Here is a 24,294-nt window from a genome sequence, read left to right as displayed (position 1 = left end):
TTCATCTTTAAAATATTAGTCGAAATGTTGGTACCACTGACTGCGGTGTGGCTATACTTACCAAAAAAAATCGCGGCAAACTCAATTTCAATATTTATATTGGCAACATCTGTGAAACCAAATGTCAAAATTGAAAATATAACCAAAGTTAAATTTAAGACGTTATTTTTCAATTTTACAATCCTGTAACAACATTACAATTTTGCTATTGGTCTGTGTTTGGTTTTTACACACACTATAATATACAATCATAATTATAGCTACAATGGAAATGGACGAAATGTTTGAAGTGAAAGTAGAATCAGTTTCCACGATGAGGAAGAATGATGATGATGCGGAAGAAGTTAATGCCGACAACTCAAATATTTTGCCAGAATTCTGCCAGGCCTGCTTAACAGCTAACGAAAATAATGATTTAAAAGATATGGCTCACAGACATTTGTATAATGGCAGATACGAAATGTATTCGGAAATGCTGGACTATTGCTTTTCTATGAAGGTAATTTTGAATGAATTATAATGGCAATACAATTTGATGATTAAGTACATAGGTACTAGAGGAAATAACGGTGACAGTTCGCTTTCCAAAATGTGTTTCTCAGGGCTTTATTGTCGGCAGAATCATCAAGGATCGTTGCCAAAGAGGGATGTTTCCTAATCGATGGTCTGATCACGTCGAGGACACTATAGGAATTTCGAAACCATCAGCCATGCAGATGACTAGAAAAATTGGGGTCTTTTTACTGGTTCTCCGCCACCGGCCGCTGTCATCTGTCAGTGAGCGCAGTGTTGCCAACCGAACTATAATTATAGTACATTTTGATTCGCGTACTATTCGAAAAGTTACATTTTCGTCCGCGTACTATTAAAAAAGTATAGTACGTCAAAAATACCACAATTAAAAAAATGCTATTTTTTTATAGTACTTATTCCACTTTAATTAATATATTAGGACCGGTTTCATCCGCCTCAGTGGGACATTTTCAACGTTGAAAATGTCCCACTGAGGCGGACGAAACCGGTCCTAATATATTAATTAAAGTGGAATAAGTACTATAAAAAAATAGCATAAATAAGATCTCAGTGTGCGATTTTAGTCAATGGACATGGTTTTGCGTTGTATACCTACTCTAAAAAACTAACGTGACAGTTAATGACGGCGGCCGGTGTTAGCATTTTTCGGTCGTCAGAGGTGTTATAATTAAGTAAGACATCGTAATTTCTCGAATTCTCCGTTATGTTTGTGACAAACAAAAAACTTTCATTTTCTCTACACGTACTATAATTTTTGCCGAAATACTATAATGGCTTGGACCGCGTACTATAATTCGATGACAAAAAGATAGCTAAAATTCAAAATGGCGACTGACAGATTACGATGACGGAGAACCAGTAAAAAGCACCAAAAATTGTTGTACAGGGGCGCTTTTAATTTCATTAACAAAATAAGAAGAATGTCAATTTATTCTACATATTCAATTCAAATTGAAATTTCTGAGTACATCCAATACAACTAAATTACAATAAATAATACAGGAAGTTTCCTGATCTCCTGGGATTGGTTTGTGATTTTAGTTGGATGAATTGGTATATATCAGTGATGGTGAACCTATGGCACGCGAATGTTTTATGTTGAAGAAAAAAAATAGATGTAACAAATTAAAAAATATTTTTTTACCACAAAGTTTTACAAACAAATATAATATATTAAGTATATAGTACTTTATTCGTGAAATGACGATATACTTGCATTAATGATAGATCGCATTGTACAAAAAATGGCAGGCAGATACTCTTCATGAATAAGCATTGTGATTAATTTAAATCGCATAGGTCGATCCTTAGATTAAATGCGTCACACATAATATTTTCGCACTGACCTCAACGTTAATTAACCTCGTTAATTTGTTCGTAAAGAGTCATACTAAGTAATACAATAATACTCGTGAACTCAATTATAATTTCTGAACCTTTTTAATAGAATTCTTATAACTATTTTTTCACCCTACGAAAATCTGCTTGGCACGTCAGACAGTCAACAAATAATATTTGGAAAATTTTGGCACGCGTACGTAAAAAGGTTCGCCAACACTGGTATATATAGAAAAACTTACAAACTGCAACATTGGATGCGTTCTTTGTACTTAAATAGAAAAGTAAATGACAGCTTGTTGCTTTGGTTATTTATTTGTGTACTGTTATTTGCGATTTTACATGATTGTTTATATAAACCAGTAATAGGCACAGGGTGATTTTCTGCGGCCTAACAAGGATTTCTATTTAATAATATGTCAATGAATAAATGTTTTGTAGAATACGTAAGTAATCGGTTTGAATAATAATTATGTATGTATATCAATGCAACCCACAAAAAGTTATGAAATTTAATTTGGTACAGGTTAATAACCTGTTCTATGCCAAGAGGTATTAGTATGGCCATATACGGAGGGCCGCGATTTTCTTTGAAAAAATAAACCTTAGTAAACATCCTTTTTTTGGCATTATATTAATACTATATCATATAGACTTACCAAATTAATACACAATGTGTCCATTTACGCCGCCATTTATCCAAATAAATCAAACTTAATGTTTCACAAAACGTCAGGGTTGTCACAACACTTACACAGTAAAGATGAGAACGTGATTATGTATGAGAAGTAATTCTACAATATGCTACTTTAATCTTAAAACCATATAAAAATATAACGAATTAAAAAAAAATTAATTGTCTTCTACAGTGTGGTATGTCTCAAAACAAGGTTCACAACAAACAAACTTTGCACTGTTTGCACTCATACTTTCTGTTCCTTCCATTTTGATTAGGAAGATGATCAAAAGGTTTACCTATATGTAAAAAAGTTCAAATATCCCAGAAACTTGACTTATTATAAAAAGATATAACACAAAAAAGTCAAATAAGTTAAACACTATGCGAATAAAATAAGTCCCGACACTAATATCTTATAAAATAAACAATTACCGACACACAACACGGATTACGAAGGTTTAAAAATTACGAAATCGTACCCGTAAATTACGAATAAAAATGCCAAAAGTCTAACAGTAATTATTATAAAAAAAAGAAATAAATTATAAAGTGAAAATATTTCAGCCGCGAAACCGAATTAGATACGTCAAATACGACTATGAATATTCAAGTGGTATGTATTCCAAGATGTGTCACTCCTATTGAGTAGTAGTGTATATTCAGGAATCACAGTATTCCCCGTTTCTCGTATGCATAAGTGAACCATAATTTCGATTGCATCTACTATAAGTAAACGGGAATCCCGGCGTGTGATTTGATAAATATCGGATCCGTGGCACAACCCTACTAGCGACGCGTTTCGGTCACCCAAGAAAGCTTTGTTTAAAATTGACGTTTCGTTGATGATAATATAGAAAATGTCAAATGTAAGTATTACACCATGATCCTAAGAGATGTCGCTGTGTGGGCAAAGTGATTGAATTATTCAAAACATTGACCTCGGCCGATATATTGCGTTTCAAGTGGAGCGTCTTTGCACGTGCATTTTGCCTGGCTGGCCCTCTCTTCTCGGAATAGAAAAGCGTGTTAGGACGCTGGCGGCAGTTATCCGGTTAAAAGAAAGGTTACTCGACAATCTTACGAATCGCTGATTGAAACTGAATAATGATTTTTTAATTTGTGAATATCTTGGTTTTCTATTTTGGGTTTGAAACACTATTGTGAAGCATTTTTATGTGTATCGCCCTGGTAAATACATCCCAATGCAGGAAAGTGTAAAATTTAATTATCAGTTTTGGTAACCCCTTTCAAGCTTCACTTTTGCATTATTGGAGAACCTCAACTTGCATAGAAGAATGTTTTTCTTTAAGTTTTTTATTTTGTTGATACTTATTTGTATTCATAATAACATTGTTAAATCACATTTCTAATGTTTACATACTTTTCTCTTTACAGTTGGAAAAAAAGTTCAAGGACCAAATTGTCCGCTTGATATGCGAGTCTTGCATTTTGAAACTTAGAAATGTGGTCGATTTCAAAATTCAAATGGAAAATGCCCAACAAAACATCAAACAAAACCTCGGTGAGATATCAAAAACTATATACAACGAGTCACCGTTCATATCATTATAATAAAGATTCAAAAGCTGTACTCCCATCCCGACCCGTCCCGAGGAGCACAACCACAATCATGCGAAATCCAAGAATTTCGAAAATTTTCCCCAACGACCTTAATTTGTTGTAGGTTTAATAAAAACTTGAAGAGAATAATAAAAAAGAGCTTGTGATCTCTGCAGAAATAATGAACTCACCTAATTAAAAAACAAATGCATCGAAGAAATCCTGTAAAAGATGAAGCTTAAACATATTATTGCAATAAAGTATAAAAGGACCTCTGAAATACTGTACTGTACTAATTTCCATACAAACTCATATTATTATAGTGAAGTAGGTACTCTTATGTTCTTTTGTATATAAAATTACCACCTACGTCATACTTGCTTTAGTTAATTTTCTAGGGTAACCACAGAAGGTTCCATTTAAAAGACGATTTGACAACTTTGGTTTGTCTCTAAATTTCAATATTAACATTATGTCTCATTGTATTGATTAATTAATTATTTCCAAGTTAACGATAAAGACATTAGCTTCTGTTTTGTGAACATGAAATTTATTATATTTTTCTTTTGAATCCAGGAATATCGACGTTCCAACCTCCTTCATATTTGAGTTCAAAAAAGGCTGTTGATGATGAATTTGAAAATTCAAATGGAGGAGTTTTAACTCTTTACGTTGAGGATGTTGACAGCGATGATTCTTTATACGATAACGAGTCTTTGTTTGATGATGATATTATTAAAAAACCACCCCCTGTACGAAATATTACGCAGAAAAACAAGAAACAAAACAAGCTTAAAAGGTTATTTATTTTTTATTGTTTACTTATTATGTAATGTATTTAAACCCGAGACACCTAAAAGGTTAAATTATAAATCGAAATATGTATAGTCAAATTGACATACATTGTCCAAAATAGAATGATTACTATGAAACTCTAATTGGTTAACATAATATCTCATTCCACAATCAAATTATTGCAAAATGGTAAAAATATGTAAGCTGCACAATTTAAATTGAATAATTATAAATTACTAGTTAATATAAACTTTGAATAATTCAATTTAATGATTGTTTTGTAAGCAATGACATTAATATGGACGAATCATCTGGAAAAGAAAATGACACTCACTTTATTGTCGGGTCTGCCGAATGGCATAATCTGTTCTAACGCCATTACAATAAAGGTGATATTGCTATAAATTCCTGATGGTTTTTGTTGGGTCTGCCGAATGGTTCAGTTCGAACGAGTTCGCTCAAATGAACATTGACATTAGAAACACTGCTCTAACGCCATTACAATAAAGGTCATATTGCTATAAATTCCCGATGCGTGATATCGCATAATGGAAATTGCGAAACGTCTACCTATACATGCGAATGCGCGAATTTACTTGCTAGCTACTGTATTGAGTGCGTCGTCCATTAATAATGTCATTGTTTGTAAGTAGTTAACTGAATCAATTGACGCATTGCGGATACAGTATACTTAGTAAGACAATAGGTATTCTGGATTTGAATATTTTTTTTACTGATGTGGTAAGAAGTTCATATTTATTTACTAATATGGCCTCTGGTTACAATAGGAAATGTCAACATTGTTAATTATATAATAAGACATATTTAATACTGTTAGTCTTTTGTATTTGTGTATTTAATCGGTACTCAAAATATTTAAATTCAAGCAGTTGCTCGTAAAGTATCCATCGCTTCTCAGTTGTTGTTTGTGTAGGTACTCATGAGTAATGACTTATTTGACACTGAGAAATGTCAGCAGTCACTAGTCTCAGACACAGGTTCTAACCTAACATGCACCATGCTTGTTTACATTTTTTTGCTATCCGCCAACAGCCGATTGACAGCGAAATAGCGTATAATGATTCGTGACAGTCCATGCATCTCGGCCTAAAAGTATAAAACTGATTTTTTCAAGATAACCATATAAAAGAAAAGGACAAGTGAAAAATTTTCTACTTAATAAAATATCACAAAATGGTTTTCTTCTTCTTCTTTGTCCATATCCGCCCCTTAACTGGAGCATATGGACACCACAGGATCAGGAAATCTGGATCAGGACAGGTGCTATTACACAAGATATTGGTTTTCTTCGCGTTGATTTTCAAACCAACGCGAGAGGAGTTGTTATGCAACCTGTCGATTGTCTCTTGAATGCCCTCGATTGAGTTGTCGAATAGGACAGCGTCATCGGCGTATTCCAGGTCGCATAGCTTCACCGTGAGGGTAACAGGTATGTCTCGGTCGGGTGGTATTGACTTCCGTAGTATGAAGTCAAAGAGAATGATGAAGAGAAATGGTGCAAGGACACAACCCTGTCTGACTCCGGTCGTGACCCCGAACCATTCCGTGACAGTGTCTCCAATTCTGACACAGCATTCGCTATTCTCGTGTAGTCTTTTGATTATGGCAATGATCTTGGGAGGGATCCTGTATGCTCCCAGTATCATCCAGAGGGAGGAGCGGTGCGGACTGTCGAAATGCCTTCTCATAATCCACAAAGCAGCAAGCCATCGGACTGTTCAGCTCATGGCTCTGCTGGAGAAGACATCGAAGGTTGTGGATTTGGTCCGAAAACGCTCGACCAGGCAGAAACCCGGCTTGGTTTTTCCTGAGGACGTGCATTATTGGGTCCCTTATTCTCTCTAAGAGGATATTTGCCAAAATCTTTCCCGGAACACTGAGTAGTGTAATGCCTCGGTAATTGTCGCAGCTTAGAGGGTCACCTTTTTTGTGAAGTGTGATGATTTCACCGTTCACCCAGTCCCTTGGACAGCGCTCTTCTTCCCACACCTTTGTCATCAGATGAATGAAACATAGGGTGCAGGATTGTGCTCAGGCTGTACTTGCGGAATTCAGGACAGCCGATTTTATTTCGGTGTGCGTGGGCGGGCAATCGGAAATGTCGGTCGCTCGGGGAATGCCCAAAAGTAAAGCTTCCGCAGATATGTCAAGGGGATCCAAAGGGAGTGGGCGGTTCAGCACTCCACAGAAATGATTCTTCCGAAGGCTCAGTGCAACCGTATACTGAGCTTCGAAAACAGATGTTTGTGACGAATACTGGGTGTGCGGGTGGTATGACTTTAGGAGCAACGAGGAGATAAGAGAACGCACCAAGCAGCCTCTCATCATGCTGAAAGTGAAGAGGCGACGTTGGACCTGGCTCGGCCACATGCTGCGGATGCCAGAAGAGAACTTCAACCTGGCTTGCCTGTTCTTCAAGCCGACCGGATTCCGGCGTCCTGGAAGGCAGCTAAATACAATGTACAGAGTGTATACGGCGGAGCTACGGGATGTTGGTTTGACCTGGAACGAAGCAAGAAGACTGGCGAGCGACAGGGATTCTTGGAGGCGCCGCGTGGTGTCCATATGCTCCAGCTAAGGGGCGGATATGGCAAAAGAAGAAGACACATGGGCACATTGTTTTAATGTGAATATACAGTGCAATTAAAAAAAGAAACTAATAAAATAAATAAAACCAACCACATACGCTTGAAAAACAAAAACATTTACCATAGCGAATGTAAAATTTACAACTTTCAGATATGATAATGCACCGGTTACAAATGGAAGGCGTGTCCTTTCACCCAGAAAGCCCCAACTGACTCCGAAGCAGAAGGTTACCACAGGTTCCTCCATTGTGGTCCGACCCCATGTTCCGTACGGTAGACGTGTCAGATACAACCACCTGCCGTACAAACTGACTCCCGAGCAAAGGAAATGCCAGTAAGTTTTATTTTAAATGTCATAATAATGTTCATTTACCTTGTCATTATACATATTATGTATTTATAATGTACTGACTCCTGATACTTACTTAACGGCCCACATGCTCAGCGTAGGTCAAAATGGAGCTTTTATGCTATATTCAGAGCATAACCCTGGACATTCCTTAAACGTTTTAGATAATCTATTTATATAATTTTGAAGCCTTATTATCCTTTATATTTATTTTAAACATTTGTTGACTGCATAAAGTATCTTTATTACATAAAATAGTATTCTTTTAAACCTCTCGCTCTAATGTTTTAGAATATAGTCATATTTCAATACATCCATGTGCAGTGGTGTTAAGATTTTTTAGATTTATTAATTTTTAAACGCATTTACAAAACCATTAGTAAAAGTAATGTTAACATTATAATAATTATTATAGTGACATATTTACAATAAAAAATTATATTTAATAATCTTTCTGATCCCAAATTTGACAAAAATTAGGCATTTTATTATTAAAAAATGGGCACGATTAACACATTTGAAGATAATTCTAAAGATACTGATTATAAGCTATGTCTTTGACCATTCAAATATGATAAACATCCTACAAATGATTGCTTTATAATAATTATTGACCTAACAATAAGGTAGTATTTTTTTGAAATACGCCATTTCTATTGGCATTTCCCAGTGGCTAAGCTACAACATACAACCGTAGCCATAAATTTACAAACGATAAATGAAGTAGGGAGTAAGATCATGGTAACGCGCGTGTTTGAACATATACCGTTTTTAAAAAAATCGGTTAGGTTGCCCATTTTTTAATAATAAAATGCCTAATTTTTGTCAAATTTGGGATCACAAAGATTATTAAATATAATTTTTTATAGTAAACATGTCACTATAATATTATAATGTTAACATTAATTTTACTACTTAATGGTTTTATAAATGCGTTTAAAAATTAATAAATCCAAAAAATATTAACACCACTGCAGATGGATGTACTGAGATATGACTATATTCTAAAACATTATAGCGAGAGGTTTAAAAGAATACTATTTAAGTAATAAAAATACTTTATGCAGTCATTAAATGTTTAAAATAAATATAAAGGATAATAAGGCTTCAAAATTATATAAAAAATAGATTATCTACAACGTTTAAGGAATGTTCAGGATCGTCTTTGAAAATAGCATAAAATCTCCATTTTGACCTACGCGGCGTACGTCCCCCCTTAAATGATAATTTTTGTGGGTTGAATTTTATCAGTGGATGAACGTCGTGCTATTCTTACCCCCGATGTTATGTTTATTTTCTGAAGGTTGCTTGAGGTGTGTATGACATGGTATGTTCGGGCAGTGATGAATAATACACGGAGTTGGTATTTTCTTGGTTTTATTTTATGGTAATAAATTTCGGATAAACACAGCACTAAAAAATTACTATCACATTGATTTTAGTTTGAGTTTAAAGGTTTACATTAATTTGGAATTTAGATATGGTGCGAGACACGGAACAGTGGGGCATGTCAACTACATTATAGGAAGGCCAAAATACAACTGTATCATTTCTGGTCTATAAATGGTCGTATGGTATATAAATGACCATAGACAACAATATGCCAGTTGTAGGGTTATATACGAAACCTCTACAATTTCTACAAATATAGTGAAATAAAATAATTGTCTAATGTATGTAATTTGGTGGGAAAATTAATTCAAACATTGTTTGCACAAGGCTGCATTTCATTGAGAGCTGAATTTAAAAACCTAAGGCATATAGTCCACTAAAGCAGGCTCGCGCATTTTCTATGTGAATCATCGAAAATACAACGTAATCAAATACGCCAGCGCACACTGGATTTGACGACGCCTTGTGTCCGCCTGCCCCATGAGTCACCGTTTGTGGCTTCTCAACGATACGAATTAACGAAAATACAACGTAGTCCATTCATTGAACACGGAAAGCAAAATCACGCTCCTCGAAGCGTCGTTGATAGACGGGCAGGAAGCCATTATTTAAGAACAGCGAACTCTTTGTTTAGTTATTGCGTGTCCGATATTAATTACAAGCCCCGAGAAATTTAATAATATTTTTATTGCTTCGTTATGAGAGACGCTGATAATAATAATTATTTTGTGCTTTTTGAGCCCCTTATTACATATGTGAAGGGTAATGCGCGGGTGGGAGGGGGCCTACTCAGTAGTGAGCGCACCGAACGCTTTTTTGGTGAGCTTTATGCCTTACAGATCCGGAATTCATTGATGGCTCTAACATTTTCAGTTTGTGGTGTCGTATTTCATACCATCAATAAATCACTTATAAAATTATTATAAAGAAATACATTTCCTCTTTATAACAATGCTTTAAAACAAACTGACTGAGTACCTAATATTTGTTTTCTTCTTCTTCAGAATATTTGTAATTATTATAACATTATCATTGATAAGATAAAATAATAGGCAGGTATATACACACATATATATGTAATTATTATTGTTAGAAACCCAATCATATAGGACATGGTAAATTGACATCGATATATAAAAAGGATGACAGTATGTTTACGCATTATTAATATTCACATAATGGCTCTAACAGTGATTTTTTCAAAAATACCCAACACGGTATCAACTAAACGCACAAGAAGCTTACAAGCTGAATATACGTGTATTAAGCGTCAATTACATTGAGCTTCTTTACGAGCTGTTTGTTGGCGAATTTATAATCTGCCTGTAAAGTCGCCTAGTGTAATCATCGAAAAATTCGCATAAATTCGCACAACAAACAGCTCGTAAAGAAACTCAATGTAATTGAAGCTTTACCGTACACATTAATGCTGCAGATTCGTATTAGAAAGGGATGGCCGGCAAAATCACCAGTGCTGGCCGTTGAATGTATTAGGGCGCAAGTCATGTTCTATTGTTGTCACTAAAATATAGGATTGACAAAAAAATAATAGGGATGGGAAAACGAAAACGAAAAATTAAAACGTATTATTCAATTTGATTTGATTTACTATTTATACATTGACAAAAATTATATAAAATCAATTTAGGTAGATACATACTTACATATTTAATTAATTTCTACGGTTGGTATATTTATTTGTTTATAATACAATAAATATGTTGTATAGTTAGAAGAATGAAACAAATGTTTGTTTTCTTTCATCATTTTCATTTAATGCTACCGGTTATCAACCCCTTGACCCCCCAGGGTAGAGCCATCACTGCACCCATTAATCCCTGTATGTAATGTAATGTTTTTTTTTCTTTCGACCATGTCCGATCTTAATAGGATCATATGGGCCTCCACAGAGTAGAGGTTTGTAATGTGATTAGTATCACAAAAATATTCTTAAAAATATAAACAAAATTTCCCTTTTGTTAGTAAGGTTCATTATCTTTTATTTGTTTAAATTTATATTCTGCGCATCGCATACGATTATTAAGTAAAATTACCACTTATCATCATTCAAGTGCATTACACTCCCTGTATTTCGAGGAAAATCCACAGCGATTTGCTTGTATAATACTTACATTTTATTCAAAATTTTCAACATCTCGTGAAATTAATAAACCAATCTCGAATTCTCAAACATCAAATATTCTTGAATCTAGAAAATAGAAAGAATTCTAGAAATCACAAGCTCTAGTTAAAACCAATCATTTAAGCCCGAAACATAAAAGCGTTGTTTCCCTAAAATATTGAATTGTCGACATATCAGTATTTGGAAACACATGACTCAAATAATAATGATGTTTACAGCATATGCAATGAGGTATTCGAGAGCCGCATCGGCATCCAGCAGCACATGCCGACCCATTTCCCCAACTTCACGTGCGATGTGTGCGGACGGGTGTTTGCCAGCAGCCTCCAGATCAGCCGTCACAAGAAGTCGCATGTGCCCGAAATAATCGAGTGCTCACTTTGTCCAGGAAAGCGATTCAAGACTAGGGAATATCTAGCTGTCCACAAAAAATGTTGCCATCAGAATTTCAGAATCAACAAGTGAGTGCAGATTTGTGGTTTGTTTCACAGGTACTAATTTGATGATTATACATCGTATTTGTGAGCAGAACCTTATCCGATAGGTTGGATACTGATACAATGACCAAAATAACATTCTTATGTGCATCTGTGGTGCAGTAGTTGCAGAGTGTATAGCCGTCTGTCAAAGATTCAAATCCTACATTTGATGTATTGATACAAAATTAATGACTAACAGGCATTCCTCACTAAAAAATCTATAATTACTCGTATACTTTGTGTTTATACTTCAACTGTATTGGTCAATGAAAATTTCCTGCCGGCATCTTTGCAGTTCTTTTATATTGTTTCTCGTGTGAGGTTCCAGGGTTCGAATCCCGTGGTTGGCTAACACTCTTGTTGTTTTTTTCAATGGCAGAGCATGGACTTATCATGTTGAGCGATTATTTAATACAATGCATTTCCACCATAAATTAACAGTTAACACAATAAAAGATTTTATATTATTAGTTGTATTTCTCATAAAAATCTGTTAAGAATCCTTGTATAACAGGTAATCGTGTAAATCAAATGATGAATGGATTTTTTTGTGGTTATTTTTAGATGTCCTCATTGCGATGATCGCTTCAACAATTTCCGAGCGAGACAGAGGCATCTGGTGAACGTTCACGGCATGAAGCCGAAACGCTACAAATGTAAATTGTGTGATGTCACCTTTCAGTGGTCTTCCTCTCGCTCGGTTCACTTCCGAAAGGTGCACCTCAATGAACGCAGTCACACCTGCCATATCTGCAATTTCTCCTTCTATGGCAGGGGTAATCTGAATAAGCACATGGTCATACATACAGGTGAGAGAAATTTCCCGTGCTCCGTGTGCAAGAAGAGGTTTCAGAGAAAGTCTACTCTCAAGGAGCACATGAAAATACACACCGGGGAAAAGAATCACGTCTGTCATATTTGCGACAAGGCCTTTACACAGAAGTGTTCTCTGAAGGGTCACATGGCCCTTCATGAAAAAGAAACTCTCAAAAGCGACTCCTAACCACATGCCATCCATGGTGAATCAACCCAGATGCTGTCAATAAAATGAGTGATGACTTGCCGAACGGAACCATTCCAAAAAAACAAAATATGATTTTTTTGTCTTTGAAGCATAATAGTGATATATGTATCCAGGGGATCATCCCCACATCATGTCAAAAATACATGTCCGATATTTTTATCATTGTCATAATATACATACATAATTACATGATTAAATGAACTTTTTAATATATTTTACCCGTCTATACCAGTCGCAATTTTATAGGGATATTATTATTATACAAATAAATAAAGCAATGATCGTAAATTATGTAATAACATCATTATTACGCGGTATTATAATAATTAATTTAATTAATTGTGCCCTATTTCACGGTGACACCTATGTTTTACACTTATTTAGGTATGGTCACAATATTGAAGTTCGATTTGATATAAATAAAAAGAATTTCAAGTTATACACATTTATATTTTAATAAAAATCGATGTTTTTTAAAATTATAAAAGATATTAAAAACTATAAATTAGTCAATGCTAACAAAAATAAACTCAATTTTAATAATAAATATGACCATAAAAATATATGTTATAATAAGATGGGGACGTAAACAAAATTCACATTTTATAACATTTTTCTTAAATTGTAGGTTTATCTTTGACTTAAAATAAAAAAAAATCTTTTTAATGTTTTCAGATACATATTTATTAATTAATACAGTTGAAATTGTAAATTATCAAAAAAATGTCTCAAATTGCAAGCTTCATATTTCTCCGCTAGGTGCCTCTGGTAGAAAGGCTGAGTAAAGACATCACCTTTGAGTTATAGAGGTGAAACAACTTAAAATATGCATTTTATTTTTTCTAAATGAACTAAGAAAGCAGTGCACCCCCAATGAAAGCATTTGTAGAAACCACCGGCCACTTACCAAAACTATTTCATTCTACATACCCATGATATGGTTCTGGCTTTCATCCAACTTTCAAATGGCCCCTGAACGACTAAAGGGGTGCTAACCTGTGATGTACATATTTTTTTTAATTGAGCCTATATCCGGAAAACGAGCGTTATCGTGATAATGCTGTTTTTTCGTAAATCGATTTAAATTACGCGGCATACACCTATGCATGCACTCACCAAATATTACTTTGATATTCTAACAATAGGTGGCAGTAGGCAGTCCAAACTGACCACGCGTTGCATGCTGTTTTTCCGTATACCATAATATCTATGCCGTACACGACATACAGTCCAACTAACTTATCTGAATAATAATCAAAATGGAACTACTAGAACCAATGACATTAATATGGACGAATCATCTGGAAAAGAAAATGACACTCACTTTATTGCTGGGTCTGCCGAATGGCATAATCTGTTCTAACGCCATTACAATAAAGGTGATATTGCTATAAATTCCTGATGCTTTTTGTTGGGTCTGCCGAATGGTTCGGTTCGAACGGGTTCGCTAAAAAGGAACATTGACATTAGAAACACTCCTCTAACGCCATTACAATAAAGGTCATATTGCTATAAATTCCCGATGCGTGATATCGCATAATGGAAATTGCGTGACGTCTACCTATACATGCGAATTTACTTGCTAGCTACTGTATTGAGTGCGTCGTCCATTAATAATGTCATTGACTAGAACCCATATGGAATACGCCATTCCAATATCAGATTCTGTCCAGTTGCGAGTCTTGATTGGGTAGTTTTCGACTGTGGTTCCCCATCAATTCTTTAGATAAGTTTGCAACACTGTACTCACAATTCATACTTACGGACGGTCGCTGCATTACCATTTGTTATTGCGATACATATTTTTTTACACTTCAAACTATAAAATCTGAATCTATTTGTTCTAAAAAAGGCGTGTCATTGATGAAACTATTTATTACGTCAAAAACGAATAGTGGTCAAAATTATAAAACTTTTAAAGGAAAGATTATCAAGAAAATATACTTTGATGTATGTGGGTAAGTGCTGTCATAAGTTGTGCAATACATTTTTTCAGCCCGTTGAACAAAATAATTTATTTTCCAAGTTTTGGGAAATGGGAAATAAAATCCAACGGGATGCAAAGTAAATGGAAGACATTTTGTCTGGTTTGCCTTTTGTGAAGCCAACAAAGTGCCAATTGGTTAAAAAATATATTGGAATTTATCCCAATAAATGTTGGAAATGGACCTCCTAATGAAGACATCACTTCAAGTGACTTACTTAAAAACTTAGGGTACCATCAAAATGAGAGTTGTACAATTATTTTATGTTATACGGACAAACAGCGGTAAATTTGTTACTGTATATTTTATTATAAACATGGTGTTTTATCCAATATAGTTTTTTTGTTTAATAAGCCGTGTTCTCAATTAGTCAAACTACTTTTATTCATCAGAATTAAATATTTTCGATAACGGGTATCTCCACAACAACCAACTGAAATGTTTAACTGCCAATATCTCTGAACGCTGTTTTCAGGATATCGCTTGTTTGCCGTATATGGGCTCAATTGCAAGATATAATATTCTACCATGTGAACAACAACTTAATCTATATTTTATTTTTCTAATAATTGTCCGCTCCCACTTATTCCTCTATAATTTAATTAATACTGGTATTCCTCAACTGAAAACCTGTCGAGTTATGACATTTCACGCTTGCAACTTAAATAAAATGTTTTTTTTAAGTCAATACATTTTTATGCGTGGTACACGAAAATTCTTTGGCGAGTGAAATCTGCTAGTCTGTGATCGGAGTAATTTAAAAAGCTATGGCAACAGACAAGATTGAACCGTAGATCATTCATTTAGCAAACAGACGCTGCCGATTGTGTTATTCCGGCCATCAGATGACAATTTGCAATTTGCAAACAACAATTGACAATTTTTATCAATATAATTTAATTTCATCGATATTGAAGTAAACTGTTATTGTAGGCACAAACCAATATATTTTTATCTATTTATAAAAGAATTAGTTTGTATTAGTATTAATAGATGTCAGTTATCATATACCTATGTTTAAAAATTAAATTGGTGAGGATTTTCAATATAAATAAAATTTAATATGGCTGGTCTAGTTCTAATAATCTACGTATCCGAGAATGGAGAGCTTAACAAGAAGTTTCAGTTTTGTCACGTGTTCTACAATTACTTTTTTTCTGACAAAAATTCACATACACAATTTCATGATAAAATTTTAATATTTTGTATGAAAATTGATTTACAAACAACACAACTTAAGTGTAGGAACGTAACATGGTTATATTTTGAGAAACATCTGTATTACATTAAGAAGGGGTTAAGATTCAATAATTACAGTATTATACGATGCTACAATTTTAATTAGGTATTATATATGATATAGACTGGTTCAGAAACAAATGAGACAGTTGGCGGATGTTGCCTCTCGGTGACTATTCTTTTCGATCCAGTCCTCAAGATAGGTGCCCGTCTCGGTGCAGCCTGCTCCAAGAGCAAATTGGTCTGCTTCTTGGTGAGAAGGTCGCAGACAAATGTTGGGATCTCCTGGAAGTCCATGTCTTTTTCAGTCGTCAGCAGAATGTTGGCGGCTTGCATCGCAATATTGGAGCACTCATCTGAGGATAGCTATGATCACAATGATATTTGTAAGAATATTAAATCTATGGTAGTATCTTTATCTTCAACTCATGGTATGTATAGCTATAGATAGACATACAAATAAATTATATGCCTGAACGCGAGAGGTAAACCTAGAATATACTAGAAAAAATCTTGGACTGAATGCGATTCAAACACATTTTTTGCTTGTTGGGCTCAAAGGTGTTTCAAATTTCTACAGCTCAGTGGCTAGGGTGTTTACCCTGCAAGCGAAAGATAGGTCATTCGTAAGTCTCAGATAAAAAAAAATAATTAAAACTAAATATCTGTGAACAGCAAATTGTTAATTTACCTTAGAAGCAAGTTGTTTAAGTGTCTGGATCTGTTTCAAGTCCAATTTCACAGGATCTTCTTTTTTGGTACTCAACCATCTATAATCAGGTTTGCCATCAACAGGGCTATTCAAAACTTGTTGTTTTTGCTCAAATTCTCTCATTTGAACTAAATCTTCTACCTGCAACATAATAATAAATATCTATAAAAAAAACCATATTAATAATACAAATTTCAAAGGATCAATCTTCTTTTCGCTCCAAACGAAAAGTAGAAAGACGATAGTTGCTTAGGGATGGTAAATAAATGAAATAATATAAATAGTTAAGTAGGTTCCTCTAAGTAATAATTTAAAGAAAGTGGCTATTGTTCGGCAAAATGAAACTGTGTTTCTTGCATATAACGCACAGTAGAACCTCAATCTTATTATTATTAACTTAACTATGAAACGTTATACCATCATGTTGCTTCTCAGTACGGCTACCAAATTTAAACACAACATAGTAAACCATATTTTTTACGGAATTAACAAAAATAATTACCATTAACTTTATATTTAACACAAAAACAATAATTTTCAGCAACACATGCTCACAGTTTTTAAATGAATGTTATTCAAATCAATATTTTCCGGTGACGTTTACAAAAAATATTTAATTCAGCCGTAGAAATTATATCTTACTCTAACACATATTGTGGAGATATAAGCGTGCTGAATGCTTTCTCACTCGCACTGATGGTTCGTTTTTGTTCAGGCCTTGGTAAGCTCCTACTTAATAACTTGATAGCAGGGTTCATGGAAATGAGATTGTTTTAGATAGGTATAGGTAGGCTTACCATACGTCCCGGTTTGACCGGGATTGTCCCGGTTTCACACATTGGTCCCGGCCGGTTTGGTATGTTGTTCCGAGTAAAAAAACCACGTCGACAGTTTCCAAAGATTGAAAGCGCGTTACATTAACGTGACAAACTAAAATACATATTATTATGATACAGACGTCACTATTGCAAATAACATATTCTTAAACACGTGTTTAAGTTTATCCCATATGTTTCCACACTCGAGATCTATAGCCTGTTATATCACACTCAGTAGGGCAAGTCAGTTTCCATTAATTTTGTGTTCCCTGTGTAGACCGCATAAATACAATACTCCTTTTATGTATGAATTATCGTTTACTTTTGGTGTTTAAAAGTGGTCCCTGTAGAGGTAACTACTCTGTGGGGGTAGGCAGATTGAGCATCGCTTGGGGGCGGCAGTTACTCGAAGGGCGAAATCATTAGGTATATCTAGAAATAGCTACTTAAACTTAGTAATAACGGAAATATCTTTCCATTAAAAAAAATAACTCACTGCTTGGAAACAATGTAGGTATTAATTAACGTACAAGGTTTAACAGGACTGTATTTTTTGTTGGGTTCACGATGTCTAGTTTACTTCCGTTGTCCTTTGAGGTTACGTCATTGATGACCAGCAATGACACGTGCAGATTTTCGAAATATAGGAAGGTACATACTGGAATTCATCCAAATATTTTTGCCAGTCACTCGCGAGTTTTGGAAGCTGTCAGATGTATTTTTAAATGTATCTGAAACCGTGGACTCGCAATATTCTCTATTGAAGCAGACATGGCATTTAAATTAGATTTAGTGATTTCTATATTTTGTTAGTAATGCAACTATACAACACATTTCTTAGATATTTTAGTCATGAAAGGATGATAAAAAATGGTACGGCATTTTGTCAAGGGGCGTGACTGGCTTCAGATTTGTAATAAAAGCTAGCACTGCACGTGTTTATAAAAATGTATATACAGAATTACATCAAAGTCAATCAATATAATACTGTTATAATACATATTATGTCATACCTATAACCTACTGAATTTTAACATTGGACATCTATGAATAGCCGAATGCAATAAATTTTAAATTACTTCACTTTTATTTTCTACGCACATTATTTCTTGTCTTGCCTACACGAGATGTAGCTCTACGGTACGCGTAGACGCAAAACGTAGAGGCTACGATCTACTACGGCTTAGACTCACTGCTTTGCCTTTTTAAATTAGTAGCTATATTATATTTCACTTCGATGAATATTGCTTGGAATCATTTCTTTTCTTTACGTACGCTTATATTACACCACTTAACTTATATCCTAGAATAATATCTTCACGATTGGTTAAATAAATAGCTAAAACATTTGAGTAGATACTGCTTTGTGTGTAGGTCAGTTTACTTCCGCTAACAGAATTTCCAACCGTCTTTTTTATACAAATTCCCGTCTGGATAAAACTTAAGGGGGGACATGCTCGTCGAAGGTCAAAATTGAGTTTTTATTGTATTTTCAAATCATGATCCTGGACACTCCTTAAACGTTGTAGATAATCTATTTATATAATTTTGAAGCCTTATTATCCTTTATAGTTATTTTAAACATTTGAAGACTGCATAAAGTATTTTTGTTACATAAAATAGTATTCTTTTAAACCTCTCGCTCTAATGTTTTAGAATATAGTCATATTTCGGTACATAACTGTGCAGTGGTGTTAAAATTTTTTACATTTATTAATTTTTAAACGCATTTATAAAACCATTAGTATAATTTATTATGAGATAATTTTTGTAAAATATTCACGATAAAAAATTATATTGATAATCTCTGTGATCCCAAATTTTGCAAGAATTAGGCATTTTATTATTCAAAAAATCGGCAAGATTTACACATTTGAAGATGATTCCAAAGATACTTATTATAAGCTATGTCTTTGACCATTCAAGTGTGATAAACATCTTATGAATAATGATTGCTTTATAATAATTATTGACCTAAGAATAAGGTAGTGTTTTTTTTTTAAATACGCCATTTATTTTGGCATTCCCCAGTGGTTAAGCTACAACATACGGCCGTAGCCATAAATTGAAAAACTATAATTAAAGTAGGGAGTAAAATTATGTTAACGCGCGTGTTTGAACATGTAGCTAACCGATTTTTTTTTAATTTTTTTTTAAACGGTACATGTTCAAACACGCACGTTAATATCATTTTACTCCCTACTTCAATTATAGTTTTTCAATTTATGGCTACGGCCGTATGTTGTAGCTTAACCACTGGGGAATGACAAATAAAATGGCGTATTTCAAAAAAACACTACCTTATTCTTAGGTCAATAATTATTATAAAGCAATCATTATTCATAAAATGTTTATCACACTTGAATGGTCAAAGACATAGCTTATAATAAGTATCTTTAGAATCATCTTCAAATGTGTTAATCTTGCCGATTTTTTGAATAATAAAATGCGTAATTCTTGTCAAATTTGGGATCACAGAGATTATCAATATAATTTTTTATCGTGAATATTTTACAAAAATTATCTCGTAATAAATTATACTAATAGTTTTATAAATGCGTTTAAAAATTAATAAATGTAAAAAATCTTAACACCACTGCACAGTTATGTACCGAAATATGACTATATTCTAAAACTTCAGAGCGAGAGGTTTAAAAGAATACTATTTTATGTAACAAAAATACTTTATGCAGTCATCAAATGTTTAAAATAACTATAAAGGATAATAAGGCTTCAAAATTATATAAATAGATTATCTACAACGTTTAAGGAGTGTCCAGGATCATGGTTTGAAAATACGATAAAAACTCAATTTTGACCTACGACGAGCACGTGGGCCGTTAAGTATGTAAGAAAATAAGTAAAATGGTTATGTCTTTATTGTGTTTTAATACATCACATCGTATAAACTTAAATAAATAATATCACTGGCATTTATTCATACATTTTTTCAAGCACGATCAATGATACGCATTGTGTGAAAATACCGGTATGCATTATTTTAATGCCTACCTGAAATAAATAAAGTAATAATTGGTCCTAAAAATCAATTTGCAAAAAATAAATAAAACTTCGAAATGGTATAACGTTCCACAAGAGATGCGTGAGGGCTAAGAAAAAAATAATAAAAACGGATGAGTTATAAGTTCAATACGTGGTTTATTATATTATTAAAGACATTATGTGACATCCAATAAAACAAAACATTAATATTATGAAAATGTTTGATGGAGATACAAGCAAATCGATTTCAAACAACGAATAAAAACAAAATGAATTAATCTTTCTTTTTTAAATAAATTAAAACACTTATTCATTTAGAACTCTATTATCTCATTTTCACTTTTGTTGGTAAGTAGTTTTTATTTCGCGGTTTAATTTATTAAAAGTTTAATACAGACTTACCTACTATTTTTTCAGGTTTTCATCAAAAATAATTAGCAGCATACATATTTTTATTATTAATTTAATGTGTATAAAAAGTTCCATAAACAATTACATTAATGCTTTTAACTGTCACCATTATAATAAGATTAACTGATTTTAGTGCACATAGTTAGTTCATAGAATTTAATTTAAATATGCATGTGTTTACTTACGAAAGCTACAAACTCGCTTATTTGAAATTGATTATCAGTGGCGATTCCCTTTTCTTTGAAATACATTTTCTATGTATTATAATCTCCGATTATACAACCGAAATAGTTTTAACTTTTAGGAGCTACAAATAATAAATAAATTATCAGCTACGTGCTCACGAATGCGAAACAATGAATATATCCAACGCAATTATATCTTTATTGTGAAATGATTGGGATATTGAAACTGTGAGTTTTGAGTATGCATTTACTTGATAATAGTCACGCATGTGAAAAATAAAAGAGCCTTCGTAAACAACTCTGTTATATTATAGACTATATAAGACTACTCTTAGAATAAAAATCATTCTTTCAAAAACAGATAAATGCATTGCAATAAATGGAATTATTGCAAATCCATTGACGTATCTTTACAGCGTTATTGACCCATCCTGCGAACGCGTATGTTAACTTTAAATCGTTTTGTTTGGTTCGGGACATCATTGTGACGAATTTATTACCGGAAATGTTAAAATAATATGAAAATATGAGGCTTCCGTGCAATTGACTCGCTAATGGACGCAGTATGTGAAAAATAAGATAACACACCCCATAGACATCTGAGACTGGTCTTAAAAAATCATATTTTATGATATAATATGTATAGTCAAATGAATATGGTTAACAAATGGACTCTACATACATTGAAGTCATAGAGGTATTAAATAAAGAGAGGGACAATAAATCGGCTTTCTCATACAACTGAATTAAGCAAACCAACAATATAGCCGACAACTTACGAGAAAATAGCGACGCGATAAAAAAAATGCTGGGCATCACGGAGGATTTACTTTGGTCATTATAACCTACCCATATAATACAATGTTAACGTGGAAATTTTGCTGCAACCATTATTAGAATTACCAGCCTGCCTCACCATACATGCCTGCTTCACCATACTTTCATATAACCTGCCGCCTCTAGATTGAAGTAGTATTAATTTTTGCACATCAGCGTTCATATATTATTTACAGCAGTGTTACATTATCCGCATACTATATTGTGATGTATACACTATTGTCTATGGTATTATGGTAAACAATTGAAATAAGCGTGAAGAATTTAAATCTGCGTTCGTGTCTTTGAGATATTCTGATAAAATTGAGGTTCTACAATATGTGACGGAGTATTAAGATACCAGTATCTAGTAGTACATTGACCATACTACTACTACTACTTCACCATGTTCGATCCTTAGACTGCCTTCGAGGATCGTATGGGCCTTTACAGAGTGGAGATATTAGTCTATGGAGCGGAGGTTGTATTAACAGATTTTGTTTTTACGAGAAATTTATGTTAGCCACTTGCTCAACCTATTACGTCCATACTCTGAATCCAAACACAAATTTAAAAACAATATGTGTGTGGCTGCCCATCGTGAATCTCAAACATGCCTAATTTATTTAAGTAATACCTACATAGCATTAAGTTGAACTTACAATGTAAACTATAGCATTTATGTAACCTTCATCAAATCATATTTTAACACGTACGCCAGAAGTCACCTTTGTCGTCATCTAGACAAAGTGACCTTTGCTACTAGACGCACGCTTGCCCATTTTTATCATATTTACAATGTCTACTACGGAACAAGTATTCGTAAGACTTCCTATTACAATGTATTTTTGAAACAAATCTGAATTTGAAACAATTGAACAAATCAAATGTCACCTCGTAAACAAATTCTTTCGGAAGCAATATGAAGAGGCTCTCTAGTTGGTTCCGGGCGACAAAAAGAACTTGCTGACAACAGTGTCGCCTCGATACATGACGTCATTGCATTCGATCAATATAATATAAAGGAGGTATTTCTACTTATTTCATCACTCAGCACTCACAGTCAATCAACGTAACCACGACCATCGGGTAACCGCTCTACCCTATCCGATCGGTCTAGTAACTTCCTAGAAATAACATCATTGAATTGTACTTGCAACACTGTCTGTAAATATTATTTGTTGTTGGGGATTAATAAATGGGGGTATAATTTGTAATCGCGGAACCAAACCTTCTCATTCTTGGAGTCAACCAAACCTACCTCTCCACTCCTTATTCCTACCAATATGTGTATTTGCCAGACCCAGGATTCGAACCTGGGACTCACGACATTATAGGCCGATGCTTAAGCCGCTCGGCGTGAACTTAATTCCACTCAGCTGGCGAAAAATAATAATAGTGTTTCCGAAGTAGACTCAATGCGTCAGTAGTTTCAATCACTTTTATTTTGTCAGCCGATCACACTCCTATTTACTGGAAAGAGCCAATTTAATGTTAAAAAAAACATAGTAGTAAACGACCAAAAAAAAAAATTGTCGTAAAGAGGTTTTACCGTTAATAAATTGTAGCATTTTGAGACAACTCGGGTAAAGGTCATGAATAAAAAAAATAATGAAATTCCATATATTAAACAAATCATTTGTTTAGTTTGAGAAGCTATGCATCGCCGAAAGCAAAACATCAGTTTAATTAAAGCCACTTGCTCACGATTGATAAACAGTACAAATATGACAGAAAAATATTAATCGTATATTTATTACTAAGCTTTATCTTGACAGGGTTGCCAAAATAACAATATCACTAAAAATGATTCCGTTGCTACTTGAGGATTAGCGTTTATTGATAACAATAAAATAAATCTTGCTTCCAGTATAATGCAGTATATTATATTATATATGTTTGTACTTACATATATGAGTTGCCTAGATTCATAACTCATATATTCCAAAAATCGAGTTTTGAGATAATCGCAAAAAACCACCAGAGCACTGTTTTTTGTAATTAGAAGAAAAATATTGATCACCCTTGAATATTAATGAGTGATTGAGTCGATTTATATTATTTTTTAAATATATAATACTCCTAAGGCGCTGCAGACACACAGCACACTATGAGAAATAGAGCTCGCTGATTGGTTAAAAAGGCCTTGATGACATAACTCAATTATTCATTGAAAAATGTGAGTTATGACACCAACAGTCAACTTTGTCAACGATTTTCATA

The 24,294-nt window shown here is 33.7% G+C and overlaps 1 protein-coding gene across 1 annotated transcript; it reads left to right on the top strand.

Annotated features, from left to right (window-relative positions):
- Positions 1 to 111: 111 nt before the first annotated feature.
- Positions 112 to 13,340, top strand: LOC147074916 (uncharacterized). Its single transcript, XM_085942943.1, has 6 exons — positions 112 to 499; positions 3,947 to 4,073; positions 4,688 to 4,910; positions 7,667 to 7,849; positions 11,618 to 11,860; positions 12,443 to 13,340. Exons 1-6 carry the CDS (start codon positions 266 to 268, stop codon positions 12,879 to 12,881), a joined length of 1,449 nt encoding a protein of 482 aa, XP_085799069.1. The 5' UTR covers positions 112 to 265; the 3' UTR covers positions 12,882 to 13,340.
- Positions 13,341 to 24,294: the final 10,954 nt, after the last annotated feature.

Source organism: Rhyacophila brunnea, unplaced genomic scaffold, assembly GCF_057557595.1.
Source record: "Rhyacophila brunnea isolate RB1 unplaced genomic scaffold, BYU_Rbru_1.0 scaffold_15, whole genome shotgun sequence".
Classification (NCBI taxonomy): domain Eukaryota; kingdom Metazoa; phylum Arthropoda; class Insecta; order Trichoptera; family Rhyacophilidae; genus Rhyacophila; species Rhyacophila brunnea.
The sequence above is the reverse complement of the archived record's forward strand: the minus strand, read 5'-3'. Positions and strand labels throughout refer to the sequence as shown.